Below are 17,230 nucleotides of genomic sequence, written 5' to 3'. Positions count from 1 at the left end.
CCCTGGCTCTAGACACGGGAGCAAGGAAGCTTGTTGAAGGTGCTGGTCCTGCAGCTCAACTCTGGTTCCTGCTGTCAGGGATGGTCCATAGGCCAGAGCAAAAGGGAATGGGTTGTGCTGCTAGACAGAGACGGAGCCAGGGGGCTGGCTGTTGCTGTTGCTCTCAGAGGGGGTCTTGGCAGTAGAGGAGGTAGCCAGCGAGCCACTGTTCCTGAAGATGCGGAGCAGCCTCCGCTTGTAGCCTCGGAAGGCGAAGAAGTAGATGATGGGGTCGATGCAGCAGTTGAAGTTCATGAACGCCACAGTGACTTGCAGCGACATCTTGAAGGCTTGCTGCTCATGGCAGGATGGCTGGTAGAGGATCTTCCTGACCATGAACTGGACAATGTTGAGGTGGTAGGGACTGAAGCAGAGCAGGACAGCCAGCAGCACCACCAGGATGACAGTGAAGGCCCGGTGGTGGTGCCCGTTCTTCACCGTCAGTGGGTTCTCCTTGGCTGTCTGGCAGAGCTTGAGGTTGATCCTCACATAGCACACCAAGATGATGCCAACAGGCAGGAAGAAGCCAAGCACGCAGGCCACCAGGAGCAAGTAGGGCAGCTTGGGAATCTCCTCGAAGTTGAAGTACTCCATGCACGTCAGCTTGTCGCCCATCCTCCGTGTCATGGGCCGCAGAAGCAGCGGCGCTGTCTGCAGGAACACCAGGGACCAGATGAGGACACAGATGCCCCTGGCACGGCTCATCTTCCGAATCCTGCCGGGGTGTCTGGTGCGCACCACAGCAATGTAGCGGTCCACACTCACACAGGTCATGAAGTAGATGCTCACATAGGTGTTCATGTAGAAAATGAAAGCTGTGGCCCGACAGAACCAGTCCCCAAAGGGCCAATCAGACTCCAGGATGTAGTAGGCAATCCTGCCTGGCAGTGCCAGGGTGAAGAGGGCATCAGAGAGGGCCAGGTTCACCAGGTAAAGGTCAGTGGAGTTGAGTTTCTTCTTCCTGCTCTGGAAGGTGATACAGAGAGCCAGGACATTCCCACAGGCACCAAACACCAGCAGGGTGGTGTAGAAGAGGGAGAAGGTGACTTTGGTAGATAAGTGGTGGTTGTGCACATTGCAGCTGCTTTGGTTGCCAAAGGTGAGGTTGGTGGGCGGGAACGTGGCCTCCACAACAGCCATTTCTGTGGTGCCTTACAGGCTCTTGCCCTCTCCCTTGGAATAAGAACAGACATGAAACTTGTAGTTTATTGATAACAGGAGTGGCACCCTTAGAGCTGGCCCCCATCACAAATCAAAAGGTCTGTCCTCTGCTCCTGCCACCCCCCTGGCAGCACACAGCTCGAGTCATTTGGAAAAATGCTTCTCTTGTGATTTTGATGTGAGCATCTCAACAGGGGCTGTGACTCATTCTCATCTTCTTATCACCAGCTCCTCTTATTTTTGTATTTTTGGGGGATTTTGTTTGGTTGGTTGGTTTTTAAGTCCAATCCATACAAGAAAGGACTGGGGATACTGGGGAGGGGAACTGTCTGTCACACAGGAAAGGTCCCAAACTCATCTAGTGGCAGTCATGTAATTTACTCGTTACTGTGAGGGGAATTGGGAGCTTCACTGAGAAAGTGGAGGGGCCGGGGGACCAGGGGGACTGAGGGGACCAGCCCGCAGAGGTGCTGAGGAGCACCTTCACGACTCTCCGGCGGGACCAAAGCAGGAACAAAACTGAAGAAATTCAAAGAGAGGAAAAAAACCAACCTTCCCCGATAAAACCCCAAGCCTTATCCAAAAAACCCAGCCTTTCCCAAAAATCCCGCACGCCGTGCCCGTTAGCTCAGGGAGCTGGGAACACCGCGGCACCGACCCCCCGCGCCCCGCACGCCCTCCCGCCGCTCGCCCCGCTTTGGGCAGCCCGAGGACAGCGGGGACCCTCCGCCGCGGGGCTGCAGCAGCTGCCGGGACGCGCCCCCCGCCCTTCTCTCACCGCACGCTGCCAGCGCCGGGCTCCGCTCTGCAGCAGCCGCTGCACCGGGCGGGACGGGACGGACGGACGGACGGACGGACGGCGCTGCCTCCCGCCCGCGGCGGCGGCGACCCCCGAGGGGCTGAGATGCTCACACGCACACGCGCGAAAGAGAAATCGGGGCCTCCGCCTCCTCTTCCTCCTCCTCCCTCCCGACTTTAGAGGGGCGGCGGGCGAGGAACCTCTTGCCCTCGGCCTGCACTCGGGCTCCCCAGCCGTGTTAGCTCCTCCCGGGATTTGCTCACATTACAAAAGCACCGTGAGGTTTGGGGTTTTTGGTTTGTTTTTTTTGTTGTTGTTTTTTTTTTTCTCTTAGGGTTAGTAAAACTGTGTGTTCTTTCTGGGTGGGGTTTTTTTTCTTTCGGTGTGTGAGAGGCATGCTGCTGCCGCGGAGGATATTTTCAGTAGTGGCTGTGCTGGAGAAGATAAATGACTGTACCTGCGCAGCAATCGCTCCCGACATCTGAGCCGACTTCGAGTTTTACTCTGAGAAGTTATACAAGGGTGCAAAATGCAACTGAACAATGAAAACAGCCTCAGCTCTGATTCACGTGCAGTCCAGATGGCTCACCCCTGAGGCACATATATATGGCCACGGAAGCATGAATCGGACCATGGCACCTTTCCAACAAAGTTGCGGCAGACCTCCTACGGAGCTTATTGTGCCTGTGGCCAGAGCAAGACACGCTGTACCTGGCTCCCCAGGCTGTGGTGAAGCCCAGCTTTGCCTTTCGTACACACATGGAGAGACCACCAGGCACAGCTCCTTAGGGCAGAGGCTAACCTGAGTGGAACGAGACGATTTGCCCTTAGTGGAAAAAAATTGTTGTTACTAAGATAACATATTGTGTGGTGAATGCTGGGCAAAGCCCCTTGCCTCAGCTGGGGTTCTCAGGGCAGGCTCTGCCCCCACAGCGTGCAGAGTGGTGGAGGGCTGTGATTTACCCCACGGCCCTATGTGCGTGTCTTACAGTGTGCAGAGAGCACTTTCCTTCCCAGCACTTCCTAAAATGTTTGCAGAAGCGCAGCCTACACTGTGACCGGCGGGACGGTCTTCCCCACAGTGACTACTTTACTGGAGAACACTGGGGTTCTCAAATTCCAAAAGGATTTTTTTATGCTCTTTTTAGTGGTTTTAAGCTGTTGGGTTTTTAGTGGTGGTGGTGATGAACTTGCTTGTTTCCTTTTTTTCCCCTCCCAAAAACTCCTAATACACTAGGAAATTCCCATCGTGGGGCATTCAGGATGCTACTGAAAAATACTGAAGCTAAGAAATGTCAAGGTTAAGATTACAGTTAAGCTAAATTTATATTTCCCTCTGAGCTAGTAAAGCCCAACTAATTATTTAATTGCATATTATTTCTAATGTTTTAAAACAGTGATATCAAACGCAGTACTAATCTGTGTACCCATGTACCATGAGTCATTTGTATAGAAATTACACAGTGTATGATATTGCCATGAATTTACTACAAGTTGAAGGTACCTAGCAAGAGTAATAGTGAAAATTCGCTAACAAGCATCTGTCAGTGGAGATACTTTTGTTGCTTGGGGGGTTATATCACACAGAGGGAAAGGTCTGCTAGTAATAGAATAACTGTTGGGTAAATTATTCAAAATATTCCTTAGTAAGATGGGGATTTTCTACATGAACATCTGTCAAGGCTTAAGCTAATCAGGCTTGTGTAGGGCTCATATGTTGTTGAGCTGTTTCATCATGATGGTGAAAAACAGCCAATGAATGTAACAGTAGAGAAGTGTTATCTCTACAGATATCCCAAGCCCACACCCGAGAGTGTATTCAGGGCTATTCTCTCATCTACCTAAGCACTGCATGACAAACAGCTGCAGCTGAAATAAATACTGGTCACACAAATTCAGGGGTCACTATGCCACTGATGGGGCTTCTGGTCGCCTTCCTTACACTCTCTTGTATGAGAGTTTCATCTCCACATATTAACACCGTCAAGGAAACAAATCTGGGATGAAGCTGGGCAAAATGCCATTGGCTTCCAGCCAGGTGCCTGCAATGCCTCGAGCCGGTCACTATCACCAGGGCTCGGCAGTGATGGATGGGGCGGTTTGTGATGCAAATTCATGCTCGGGACTTTTCCAAGCAAACATCCCCCATATACAACGCCTCCGGTCCCTTGGGCTCTGAGGGCACGCAGGCACTAAAAAGAGAGCTGCAGATCCCAGAAGGGGAATCACATGCTGATAACCCAGTGGCACCAGTACCTGGCACCTGCCTGCGCGTGGGGGGCTTCTTGTGGGAGCCAATGGGAGTGGGACGGCATTGCTGCGTCAAAAGAGGGCCTGAATAAAGGGAGATCCAACGGGTCTCAGCCTCTGTGCAGAGAAAGGAAATGGCCCAAATCGCAACACCAGCCTCGAAACAGATTGAGGAACTCAAAGGTCTAGGTGACAACCTCATCTAGGGACTTGGGAATAAGAAGGAGGGAAAATAGTGCTCTCTGTCTGATTTTATTTTTCTTTTTGCAATGCAGAAGAAAGGAAGTGGGTTCTTTTGTGCAAAACATGCTCCTACCCTGTGTGCAGCAGGTGCTGTGCTACAGGAGTGCAGCCCAGCTCCACCCGTTTGCACGGCCCCACCAAGCCCAGCAGTGCTGAACTGCACTGTGCTGCACCACAGGCAACAACAGCTCCTTTGGGTGGGGGAGAGGGGCTGAGGGGATCCACTTCTCAGCTGGCGGGTCCCGGTTCCTGCCTCTGCAATCCTGGGTGTGCTGAAAAGGGATCCCCCAAGACAGTGCAGAGAAGCCCTGTCCAGCCCAGTTTGCAGCCATCTCATTTAGGAGATACTGACCTTCACTGAACCCAGTGGTTGGATGGAATGTGGTATGAGATTTGGGTAGTGAGGTTCAGCTTCAAAACTGGGACCAGGTTTTCTTCTGTTGTGTCCATGTTTGCACAAAGACAGTTTTCCTCGGGCCTGGCAGGGACTACGCAGAATACCACAGCCTGGGTACTCATCCCAGGGCCAAGTGGGACCTCCTGTCCCAGGGTGTCCCTGCTGCCAGGGACTCAGCCAAGGCATGGGTGACACCTCCTGTGGGAATCCTGTGCTAACACTCAGCATGGAGATTCTCTTTTCTGACACGTGCATCATGGTCATTAACCATGACGTGACTCCAGACAGGCAGCCACTCCATGCTACTTTTCAGAGCCAGATGTTGGGTATTTCAGGACAGATGTGCACCTCTGAGTCACTGGGGCTCCTCTCACATCATCCTCACAGGGGATGTTGCTCTCTGCAGTCCCACGAAGGCTCCCTGCAGTCTCCTTTCCCTCCTGGAGACCTCATAATGGATATTGCTTGCCAGCCCAGCAGAAAAGCCAGGCCACAGCTCTTCCTCTGGGGGCAAGTCCTTCAGGCCATCAGCTGTGAGCCCAGCTGTGGTGATGGCTGTGGCAGGCAAGGAAGGCTCACAAAGATCTGTAAGAACCATGCCAGGCAGGCATATGCCCTCACACGTGCTGGGACATCTATCGCTGGGCTTCCTCCTGAACCATCTTTGGGGTTCAAAGCCACACTTGGGGGTGTTGAGGCAGTTGTTTACATCTGGTGGGGTTTCCCAAAGTTGAGAGATGATTGGAGCTGGACTTTCTGAGGGCAAGGCAGCATAACAAATGAGGCAACAGCCCCTTCACAGAGAGACAGCAGGAAGTTTGCGCCTCCTCTTTCCATTGTATCATCACCTCTCCCTCTTTGCTTTCCTCATCGATTTTGGTTACCTTTTCTCTCTTCTAGTGCAAAACATTCTCAGGAAGCTTTGGTAGACTCAAAAATCTCAGATCCAGGTGCTTTCAGTTTCAATGTAAGAAGCAGGGATTTTCCACAGCTCAGCCCCTGTATCTCAAGTCACCATTAGTCACCTGGTAGTAGAACAGAAATTGGGAGAACCTCTGATTGTAACATCCACCTGTCTATTCAATAACAGCAGCTATGCAGAGAGGACAGTGTTTGAGAGGCTTTAGCTCAAGATGATGGGAATTGTAGAGAAAGCAAAAACCTGAAGATTCCTACCAATTTGTGATAAAAATCTCAAGAAAATAATTACTGGAGTTTTGATATGTTTGAAACCTAATCTGGCCCTAAATCTAAGTGGGAAATGCTGAATAACAAACCAGCTGAAATCAGCTTCTGCATGACATGTTGGGCTTTATTCTGCACGTGTAGCACAGCTTTGGAAATGATGTTGCAGCATCAAGTCACGACACATTTAGAGGAGCAGAACAGGTCACTCCAACATCCTGAGCAGTAGAATTCAACACAGCAGCAGGCAGCTGCTTCCTTCCACATCCCCTTGACTTCAGTCCCAAAATGTGAGCAAAAAACCTCGTTTGGGGGCCATCCAACCACCATGATTTCCAGGTACCTATGGTTTCCCTGAGCCTGGCTGCAGGGACAGGGTAGGTGTGCTAACAGGGGCAACTCTTAGTCATGAGGGTTGAGGCACCTTGGTAGGAGAAATACCAATGAAATTCACAATCTTAAATAACTTCCTCCAGCGAGCACGAAAGGTGCTTGCTCCCACGCTGCACTGTGACTTAGAAGCTCCATTTTGATTTTGCGGGAATAAGATGAAAGTTTTCTTGGTATCTGATTTCCGTGGTTAAAAACAATGTTTAAATGCTTGTTAAAAACACACAATCATAAGGCAAGTTTGTAGAACTGAGGTCCTATTTTTATCTGGTTTTCTCTTATGACATGGCCACGTATGCTATACAAGCACGCACACGTCTGTAATGTGAAGCTATGACATGAACAAGAGCAACTGGCACAGAAGATGAACACAAAATGCAGAAATGAGAGTTTGTGATAGAGAAAGTGCCAAAACCGCTTCTTAATTCAGTCTGGATCTCCATGATCCTTTACAACAATTTCTCTTGAAAAGACATCTTCATATTTTGTGAATTGTATTTTTTTTCTTAATTTCCATTTATTCTTTGCATTCAGTGTTAAGGCCATGTTGTAGCCAGGTTTTGGCCATGTTTAACACATATGAGGTAAATCCTATGGCATGTGGAAAAATTAGCATTCTCATGATTATTTCTGTGGGGAACTCAGTTCAGTGCACCAGTGCCTCAGAGAATCACAGAGTGGAAGGTTTGAAGGGATGTCTGGGGGTCAGCTGGTCCAACCACACTGCTAAAGCAGGGACACCCAGAGCTGGTTGTCCAGGACTGTGTCGAGACGGCTGGTAGGTATCTTTAAGGATGGAGACCGCACAACCTCTCTGAGCAACCTGTGCCAGTGCTCGGTCACCTTCACAGTGAAAATGTGTTTCTTGATGTCCAGAGAGACTCTCCCGTGTTTCAGGTTGTGCTTGTTGCCTCTGATCCTGACACTGAACACCACTAAAGAGAGCCTGGCTCTGTCCTCTTTACCCCTTCCCTTCAGGCATTTAGATACATTGATGAGCTGCCCCTGAGCCTTCTCCAGGCTGAAGAATCCCAGCTCTCTCAATCTTTCTTCTCAGGAGACATGCTCCTGTCCCTTCATCATCTTCAGGTTTCTTTGCTGGATTCTATTCAGTATGTCTGTGTCTCCGTGTACAGAGGAGCCCAAAACTGAATGCAGGAGTTCAGGTGTGGCCCCTCACCAGGGCTGAGCAGGGAGTAAAGATCATCTCCCCCAGCCTGATGGTAGTACTTTGACTAATGCACCCCAGGACATCATAGGCCTTCTTTGCTACAAGGGCACATTGGTTGGTGGCTCATGTTCAACTTGGTGTCCATCAGGACCCCCAGGTCCTTTTCCACAGAGCTGCTTCCCAGCTGGCTGCACCCCCCCCCCCCCCCCGAGTTGTTCTTCTCTATGTGCAGGATTTTGAACTTCCCCTCGCTGAACTTGATGAGATTCCTATTGGCCCATTTCTCCAACCTATCAAGGTCCCTCTGGAAGGCAGCACAACCCTCTGGTTTATCAGCCACTCCTTCCAGTTTGGTGTCATCAGCAAACGTGCTGGGGGTGCCCTCTGCTCCATGGTCCAGGCCATTAATGAAGATGTTGAACAGGACTGGACCCAGTATTGACCCCTGGGGTACACAACTAGTTACTGGCCTGACTCGACTGACAACCTGTCACTAGTGGGGTTCCACAGGGCTCCATCTTAGGCCCTGGACTCTTCAACATCTTCATAAATGACTTGGATGCAGGACTGGAAGGTATAATTAGCAAGTTTGCAGATGACACAAACCTGGGAGGAGCTGTTGACTCCCTTGAAGCCAGGGAGGTCCTGCAGAGAGACTTGGACAAATTGGAGGACTGGGCAATCACCAACCATATGAAGTTCAACAATGGGAAGTGCAGGATTCTCCACCTGGGATAGGGCAACCCCGGATGTTTGTACACACTGGGGAATGAGGTGTTGGAAAGCAGTGCCATGGAAAGGAACCTGGGGGTCCTGTTTGATGGCAAGTTGAATATGAGTCAGTGCCCTGGCAGCCAGGAGGGCCAACCATGTCCTGGGGTGCATCAGGCAAAGCATCACCAACCAGCTGAAGGAGGGGATTGTCCTGCTCTGCTCTGCACTGGTGCGGCCTCACCTTGAATATTGTGTGCAGCTTTGGGTGCCACAATATAAGAAAGGTATTAAGGTTAGAGAGCAACCAAAGGAGGGCAACAAAGAAGGTGAAGGACCTTGAGAGGAAGCCTTATGAGAAGTGTCTGAGGTTACTTGGTCTGTTCAGCCTGGAGAAGGAGAGAGTGAGGGGAGACCTCATTGCAATCTACAAGCTCCTTGTAAGGGGAAGAGGAGGGTAGGCACTGATCTCTTCTCTGTAGTGACCAGTGACAGGACCCAAGGGAATGGCCTGAAGTGGTATCAGAGGAGGTTTAGGTTGGATATTAGAAAAAGGCTTTTCATCCAGAGGGTGGTTGGGCACTGGAACAGGCTCTCCAGGGAAGTGGTCACAGTACCAAGCCTGACAGAGTTCAAGAAGTGTTTGGATGATACTCTCAAGCACATGGTGTGACTCTTGGGGATGGTCCTGTGCAGGTCTAAGAGCTGGACTGGATGATCCTGTGCATCCCTTCCAACTCAGCATATTCTGTGATTCTGTGATTCTGTGGCCTCCAACTAGAATCTGTGCTGCTGATCATCACCCTCTGGGCCCGGCTATGCAGGCAGTTTTCAAGCACCTCTGTGCTTCAGCAACCTCTGCTGATTTATCTACCCAATACTTGCATGCAAGCAAGTAGGGTGCTCTTTGCTTTATTGTGGGAAAGGAAACCTCAGAAAAGTCACAGTGAACAGTGAATAGCTGGAGACCTTAGCATCTGATTTTTTCTCAGAGCAGCTTGTTCTTGCTTGCTCAAAGGGTGGCTGTAAATGGCTGCAGCACCAGTCCCATGCACTCAGTACCTCTGTGCTTTTCCATCTCCTCAACCTCTAATCCTGCAGAATCCGACGGCTTTTGGGAGAGGATAGGACCAGCTCACTGTGGAACAAAAACCTTCCTTAACAAAAGCCTCCCTTGTCAGTGGTGGTCAGGGTGAACTCTAGCTTTTGTGGTTATTGCTGCCTAGACTCAGTGTGGGCAGAGCAAAGAGACAAATCCGTTTGTAGCACAACAATGATTCACCCACAGAACATGGCCCACGTGGCTCCGAGCATGGCACAGTCCCGAGGAGAAAGCCGTCAGCAATCACCGAGCAATAGGCTGTCACACACCCCTGCACGTGGTGTGTGTGTGCACGGGACGTGAGCTGAGTCGGTACAGACTGTCCTAATGCAGGCAGATCTTAATTTATAGGACCAGGAATGCAACTTTTATGTGGCTTTTTGGTGTTGCTCCCCTCTTCTTTTTATCCTGCTTAGGAGAGCAGGCAGGAGAAGGAAGAGATGGCACCTCAGAGAGCCACGATGCTTGGTGGTACCTGTCCCCGGCACAGCCACAGCACAGACCTCTGTGCCCTGCTGTGACACTCACCATCTCTCTGAGGAGATGAGGAGCACCACAGGCTGGTTGCTTCACTGCTGCTCCCTACACATCAAGGGAGAGCAGAGGTGTGGGTGCAGACCAGTTACTGCCAGAATACGTTTGACTGATTGCAGGCTGCCCTTCTGGAGCTGCCAGCATCTCGGTCCCTGTGAGGGTTTGGCCAGTGCCGGGTCCTCCTGGGGACCCCACCAGCCCTGCTGCAAGTGTTGTGCAGCAGCACATGGATGAGACCTTCAAGGAACTGGGAGCAAACAGTAACATTTCTACTAAGCTGATATTTTGGGAGTACCTGCAGCTTGGCCAGAGAATGCAGGAATTTCATGAAGTGAGTAAAAGGCCCATGGCCACATCCTTGTAAGCATATCCCTCTGTAATGGTTAGCTGCCTTGGGAGGCAAGCACCAATCTGCCAAACCACAGCACTATTTGTTCACATACGAATGGCAATGTCTCTCTTGAATTCTACTTTCAGAAATCATTAAGCCATTTTTAGGTGGAATTTTCCATCAACACTCACCCCAAAACACTCTTCTGGCAAAAACAGCCCCAATCCAAACCATACCTGTCTGGCCAAAGCCATACAGACCCGAAAGACTTTGCATAATAGAAAGTGTTGGGGCCATGTAACCACAGCGAGTGCTGTCAACGCAGCCTTTGTTCTGCTCCCACCCTGCAGACAGCCCAGACTCAGCCTCTGCTTGCAGCACATGGGGACTCTCCCTGCGGTTTAGTGGGGCACCCCATAGGATGGATGTCTGACATCCATGTGTATTGAATTTACCATTTAAAAACAGAATTGAGAGCTTAGGACACAAATGTACGTGCATGTCTATGTGCACCTAAACATACCTCCACGTACCAAAGGATTTTATCAGAACTTGGGAAACTATGAATGGAGACCACATGCTTCTGGGGCTAAATAATAAGTAGACAGCAACATCTCAGTGTAAATCCTCCATATTGCTGTGCAGTTTCCCCATGAAGGACCATGTTCATGCAAGAAAGATTTTGCTGAATGCTGCAAGAAAAGTTGGTTGTTAGATAAAAATACCCTTGAAAAGTTGGGAAGTCATTGAGAACAGGGAAGGGAAATGTTCTTGCGCTATTCAGTTGCATGGTGCAATTCTGGTGAGGGTCTGGGCACCCTTCCCCAGGAAAATGGTACCAAACCCCTGTGCAGTAACTGCATAGGCCCTGAATCCATGTTTGTCTGCAGCTCCCTTCCCTGGCAGATCTTTCCCGCTGAAATCCACTTGTAGTGGATAATAGACTTCTCTGAATCCTCCACAACTTCTGCTCATTTTCTCTTCACTGTGTTGCAACTCTTTGCATCTACATAAGAAAATGTACTGCTTAAACCAGATTGGCTTAAACCCCAAACATTTAATTAGATTGAATTTTGGTGATGCTTTAAAGGTCTGGATTATATGGAAGAATTTACTTGCAGTCATCAAATTTTAACTTTTAGGGCTTACTTGTAAAACCAGACAGATCCTTTCCACCCTAAATGTCTGTAGTTTTAAAGGTTTGTTGGCTAAATATTGTTTTAATACGTTTATTACATGCTTTTGCTTCTCCGCTTCACTCCTGAGACCAAGTTGAGGTTGGTCTCCTCCCTTACTTGCATTGGAATATATTTTCCAAATTATTTCTTCATAGAGGAAATTTTGCTTCCTGGGGTTTCACTCACTTTTAACATATTCATGGAGACTGCAGCATTTTAGCTGCTAATGCTTATTGAAAACACTTGAGTCTCTGGGCTCTACTGTAGATGCTTAATGCTTGAAATGGTTTGTGATCATGAAAAGTTTGATCTGTCAGAATAAATTGCAAGTGGAGAGACTTCTGAGCACTCCATAAAAACTGGAAAAACAATGTTACAATCTATTACATCTTCAGGGGAGTTTCCTATGCACATGGTAGATAGAGAAAATTGGCCTCAAAATAAAACTTTTTTTGAAAAAAGCAGAATCAGAACTTAGTGTAAGGGTAAATCCCTTCGAGAAACAACAAAACCCTTCCCTACACATAAAAGTAGAGCGTGCTCAGCATCACATTCAGCTACCCCACAAAGCCATGAGCCACAGCTCAACCAGGCCAAAAGATGTCCTTGCCTGGCTTCAGCACAGGGGAGAAAAAGTTGGCTTTTAACACCCCATGGCTTTAAGTTCCATCCTACTGGGAAGGTTTGGCACATGTTGGAAGCCCCAGCACTTCCAACAGAGTGACTCACAGAGGCAGGGATAATTCCCTTCCACCAGTTGCTGAGCATCTTCACTGTTTGCCATCATAGCATTTGCACAGATTTTACCTCTGCCATGAGACTCGGAGGAATGATTTGCATCTCACAGACAAGGATCGGAGACAGGGAATGAGGTTTTCTAGATTACTTCCTTTACAAATTGCAGTTATGTGGTTTAGCATCCTGGAGCCAGAAATCCTCTTTGGTTCTTCACCAGCATTAATTTTGTGCAACAACTCAGGCATTTTGGAACTGTAAAAACGTGTAATCTCGAGATGTGCAGTCAGAGAGAAGCATTTCATTCTTCACACCCCCAATCAAAGTTGGAGCTCGAGGATGTCTAAAACCCTGCTACTTTGAAATTGTTTTCAAATGCAGGAACAGGTCTCCTTCCTTACACAGCTATTACAGCATGCTGCTGGTTCTTCAGTACTATCACATATAGCACACAGGGGTGTCGTATCATCTACCGCTGACTACCCTCAAGAGAGCAGGAATTTAGCTCTCTTCCTAAATGTGTACCAGCTCCCTATAATCATGTGAATGTCCCTGCTTAGGAGGGGATGTGACCACTGTGGTTGCAAATGGTCAATGTCAGAATGAGTCATAACTTGGCTGATGAAAAATGGGAATAAAGAAGAAGATTTCTAAAAGGGTAAGAAACAAAGGGGGTTTTTTTTCAAGGGCCGGGGAAAATTTGAGGGAGAGCAGTAATTTCCCGTTTCTCCAGCACTGTAGTCATCTGATGACTTCAGTTGACCTTGATCATCATTTACTAAACACACAATTCACATGAACAAATACAGGAACAAACACAGCAAATGCACCTGTTTGCTGTGGTCTTATTAGTGGATTGGGTTTTCGTTTGGTTTTTTTAATGCATTCAAGTATTCTGGGACAATAGAGTCATCATTCTAATTTGATTTAAATGCCAGCTCCTAGGAGGCATAAAATTAGTATTTACTAGAAATGGAGACAGTGTAGTTTCACTAGCTTGACTTTGATACTCCTCAGAAGGTGTAGATAAGGATACGCACAGTCTCCCCACCCACACTTGGTTCACAAATTAATAGCTTGGCTCTGGCTGGCGTGCCGAATGCCTCGAAGTGAAAAAGCCTGCTTTCAGCTCTTTCTTGTAATAGCAAACAAAAGGTCTGGTCACAGCCATGCCACCCAAAGGCTGTAGTGATGCTGCTTCCCACCACTCAGGTCCTCGCCACATGTCTCCGCTCAAAGCTGTGCTTCACTTGCGGGCTCTGTGCACACGGATGACCCAGCGGATCTGAAGCTGGACCCACCGACACAGATGGGTGTTTGCCCACTGTCTTCATGCTGCTGGGTCAAGCTCCTGCACCCAAATGATTCTCAGTTTCACTGCCTGAATGGTTTTTATTTTGTGGACAGTTGTTCCAAATATCTGTTTTCCACAGCTGATCTGTGACTTGAAATCCACAGATGCTTTTTCTGGTGTGATGTGTATTGATAATGGGATTAATGTTTGTAATGTTTGTAATTGCAGACTGGGGTGAGAATGTGGGGGAAGGTTGTTTTATGCTTAGAAGCACATTTTCTTCCTGAGTTGTGAACATCTCCATTCTATTCTTTGAGGTGAAGCATATCTGTGGGTGGATTCCCCATGCTGGCTGGGTCCAAGGGCTTGTGCAACCTCACATGGGTTCTTGTGAAAGACAAAGGTCTTGTAAAATGTGCTGAGCTTGACAGGGAAAAGGTTCTTACCACTTGGATGACCCAGATTTCTATCAGAAACCAGTCTGAGGTAAAAGCAAGGTACTGCACTGGGGCCTTTGAGTAAGGTCCACTGAGCAAATGCTAACTAGGTACAAATTCATGCATGGGGTGTGGGCTTCTGTGAAAGAAATAACCCTGAGCAGAGAGATCATGCCCTTTGCAGGGCAACTGAACACCAAGTCTGCAGGGCAGGTTAAATGAACGTCTCTTGAGCTGCCCAGCTCAAGAGGTGGCAAACCATGTCCTCAGATCAATCTAAAAGTTTACTTAAGGATTGTTTCCTGCAAGGAAACCTTTCCTAACATGCCTCTATGCTACTGGGTGAGATGAGTTGTCCACTGGGTGGCATGGGACAATGCCACAGCCCTGCTGGAGGAAGGGAGCTTGTCAGGGTGCAAATCCCCCTTTTTTGGGTGGTGCTGAACTTTCTCTCCCCTCCTGAGGTTGCGAGTATCCACAAGGCCTTGGCACTCAGCCCTGAGCAGGGTGATGCCGGGGTTGAGCCCTGGCAAAGCAGAGTGATGTGTTAAAAACTCTGGGGCTTTCAGGAGGCACAGGAATGAACCACAACCTACCAAAGCCACAGTGATGTGGCTCCCATTATAAGATCCTCCAGAGACTATATGGGGAAAGTCACTCCTGTGTGTGCGTGGTGCAGCAGGGGAGAAGTGTTAGGTAGGTGACTTTTGAGTTTCTGATGGTGGGAATTTCTCTAGGCTTGAGCCAAGGAGAGTGGTTCAAAGCTGAAAAAGGTCCTGGTGCAGATTCACAGAGGTGGTGGAAAGAGGAAGTGGTTGCTCACATCTTCGCATGATTGCTGCTGCAAAAGCCTTGTAGGAGGCCCACGACAGAGCTTGCCCTGCATCGGCAAGGAAGGATGGGGAGTTGGTGAAAAAGAAAACATTTAAGGGAAGAAAAGTGATTTTTGTAAGCAGAGAAAAAATGTCATCCCACACTTGTGGGTTTGAGACAAGTTGGCACAGCCCTTCTTGGGGCAGATCAAGTGTGGCAAAGGACAGCTCAGGCACTTCTCCACAGAGCAGCTGTTAGTCCTGGGACCAGAGGGGCTGCTGAGGTGATGGAGAGTTGGCCTGGGCAGTGGGAAGCCTCCTTGCACTGTGGGGAAGATGTTGATGGGACAGGGGCACATGGAGCTGGAGCACATGGGACTGCCTTCTCACCCCAGGATGCCCAGATAGGAGATGGGCTGATGAGGCTGAGTACATCAGCCCATTTTGCCTGAGGGACTTGGTTTTGCCTAGGGGTCTGGTCTTGTGTGAGAGGGCCAGCAGGGTGCAGGAAGGAAGTGAGTAGGCCCTCTTTCTGGGCCTATCCAGAGCAGGGAGAACACATGGAGGGGAACAGGTGTGCTGAGCTAAAACTCACATCCTCTCCATTGTCAGGGATGCCAAAGAAATGCTGATTTACAGCAAGAAATTAGGAAAAGGGAAAGTTAGCAAAAATAGATGCTATTTTTAGGATAACTAGAGGTGAAATTTGCCACTGCCCACCGCTGTGGGGAAGGAGGCTTACTTCACATGCTCATGAGACATGTTGGTTGGGACTGTGATTAAGTGCTCCATAATTGCCACTTACTAAGAGTTAGATGTTTTCACAGGAAAGATAGGGGAAAATAGACATACTAAACACCTACCGCAGATTACAGGGAACGGGTGTCTGTGCACCTAGATGGGGAAAGTCAAGACCCTGAGTCCGTCTTGCTTAAACCCTGGTTTCCTAACCGGCAGAGGTGAATGGAAGTCGGGGGTCGATTTGGGCGTCGATGTCTGGAAGAGGAGCAGCCCGGAGGGGAGAGGCGGCTCCCTGGTGCCGCTAGAGGTCACCGTCACAACGAGGGACCGGCCCCGAGGCACCGGCGGCGGGGACACCGGACCCTGCCGGGACGGGGGGGAAAGGGCCATCCCTCCCTTCCGAACACGGGGTTTCCCTGTTTTAAGGGGCAGGTACCTATGTCCTGCCTTTGCAAACTCTCCGGGAAAGATTCGTTGAAGGGGTTGGAGTTAAAATGGCTGATTAACGTAAAGGAGAGAGGGAGAAATCAAATGTTTGTGCTTCGAGAGCAAGGGCTTCTTGATTCACTTTGCTATACCTGTACTAGTAATTAGTATAAGAATTAAATATTTTAATAAGATCTAATTCTACTTATTAATTTAGAGAATTTAAAAGCATTTAGATGGAAAAAAAAAAGGGTTGTTGGGTTTTTTTTGGGGGTGTTGGGGTTTTTTGGTTTTGTTTTTGGTTTGGTTTTAGTTTCTGGAACTCCAGGCAGCTTTTGAAGCATACAGTGTCCTATGCAAAACCTTCCATACCACAGCCCTTGGAAGCTGACTTTTTCTGAAAACTTCAGTGTCAAGTGTCTCTCACACTGGCACCTCCATCAAACACATATTCACATTTCCTTATCTCCACCTGACACCAAGTACGTGGGCAGAAATCAGGTCCCGGCCATAGTCAGGCTTTATAGGAGCTGATGCACCAAAATCTTTGGCTTAAAACCTTTGCTTCTTACTGTGTATGAATTGAAGACATTTAAGGAAATGAGGTGTTAAACTTGCCTGAGGGAAATACCTATGATTCCCCCAGAGCTACCCCAAACTTCTTTTTTGGATGTTTTCACTCCTGCCTGAAGTTCAGGCCTCAGCCTCTTTGAGCATGGAGGGCTGTCATTTACACGCCTCAAGCGTTCCTGGGTAGGTTAACACTTACCATCATGGTTTTAGCCAGCTTTCACTTCGAAATGCTGGCTTACCTCAAAGCAAAACTGAGAAAAAGCTCTGGGCTAACTCAAGTTCTCAGACCTCGGACTGTCGCACATCTTTACTTAATGTGAAATTCTTCAGAACCGATGCCGGCAACTATTACTCCCATTAGAAACCAGACAAAACCCCCTCAATTTCAGCAGTTTCAGGATTTGTTTTTAGTGGCTACCCCCATATTTAGCTGGAGGAAATGCTGGTAGCAATCACCGCTGACATTAAGCAAACTCACTCTCACTTTCTACATTCGCACCCTATGTCAAGCTGCTGCTCTCGTGGCACTGCTTTTTGGGGAGGACCGGGACCTAAAGCCCTGCATTAGACTGGAAAATGCTACATGGCAAGGAGGACTGAGGGATTTTGGGCCAGTGAAAGGTTATGGGTGTACGGTGCCAGAGAGCAAAACCCAGTCAGTGTGGTGTGGCTACCTATAACATCTTTCTTTATGAAAGCTGACCTCCTGCAGGGCTGTGAG

General features: G+C 48.8%; 1 protein-coding gene across 1 annotated transcript; it reads right to left on the bottom strand.

Moving 5' to 3' along the window:
• Window positions 1–120: 120 nt before the first annotated feature.
• LOC113946984 (G-protein coupled receptor 183-like) lies at window positions 121–15,670 on the bottom strand. Its single transcript, XM_027643104.1, has 2 exons — window positions 15,633–15,670; window positions 121–1,212 (listed from the first exon to the last, which is right to left on the bottom strand). The coding sequence occupies exon 2, from the start codon at window positions 1,177–1,179 to the stop codon at window positions 121–123; it is 1,059 nt and encodes a 352-aa protein (XP_027498905.1). The 5' UTR covers window positions 1,180–1,212; window positions 15,633–15,670.
• Window positions 15,671–17,230: the final 1,560 nt, after the last annotated feature.

Source organism: Corapipo altera, unplaced genomic scaffold (genome assembly GCF_003945725.1).
Source record: "Corapipo altera isolate COAL_440 unplaced genomic scaffold, ASM394572v1 0, whole genome shotgun sequence".
Taxonomy (NCBI): domain Eukaryota; kingdom Metazoa; phylum Chordata; class Aves; order Passeriformes; family Pipridae; genus Corapipo; species Corapipo altera.
This window is presented reverse-complemented; position numbering and strand designations above follow the sequence as displayed.

Excerpts from the sequence above, each read along its gene's own strand:
- LOC113946984 (XM_027643104.1), bottom strand. The coding sequence starts at position 1,179 with ATGGCTGTTGTGGAGGCCACGTTCCCGCCCACCAACCTCACCTTTGGC.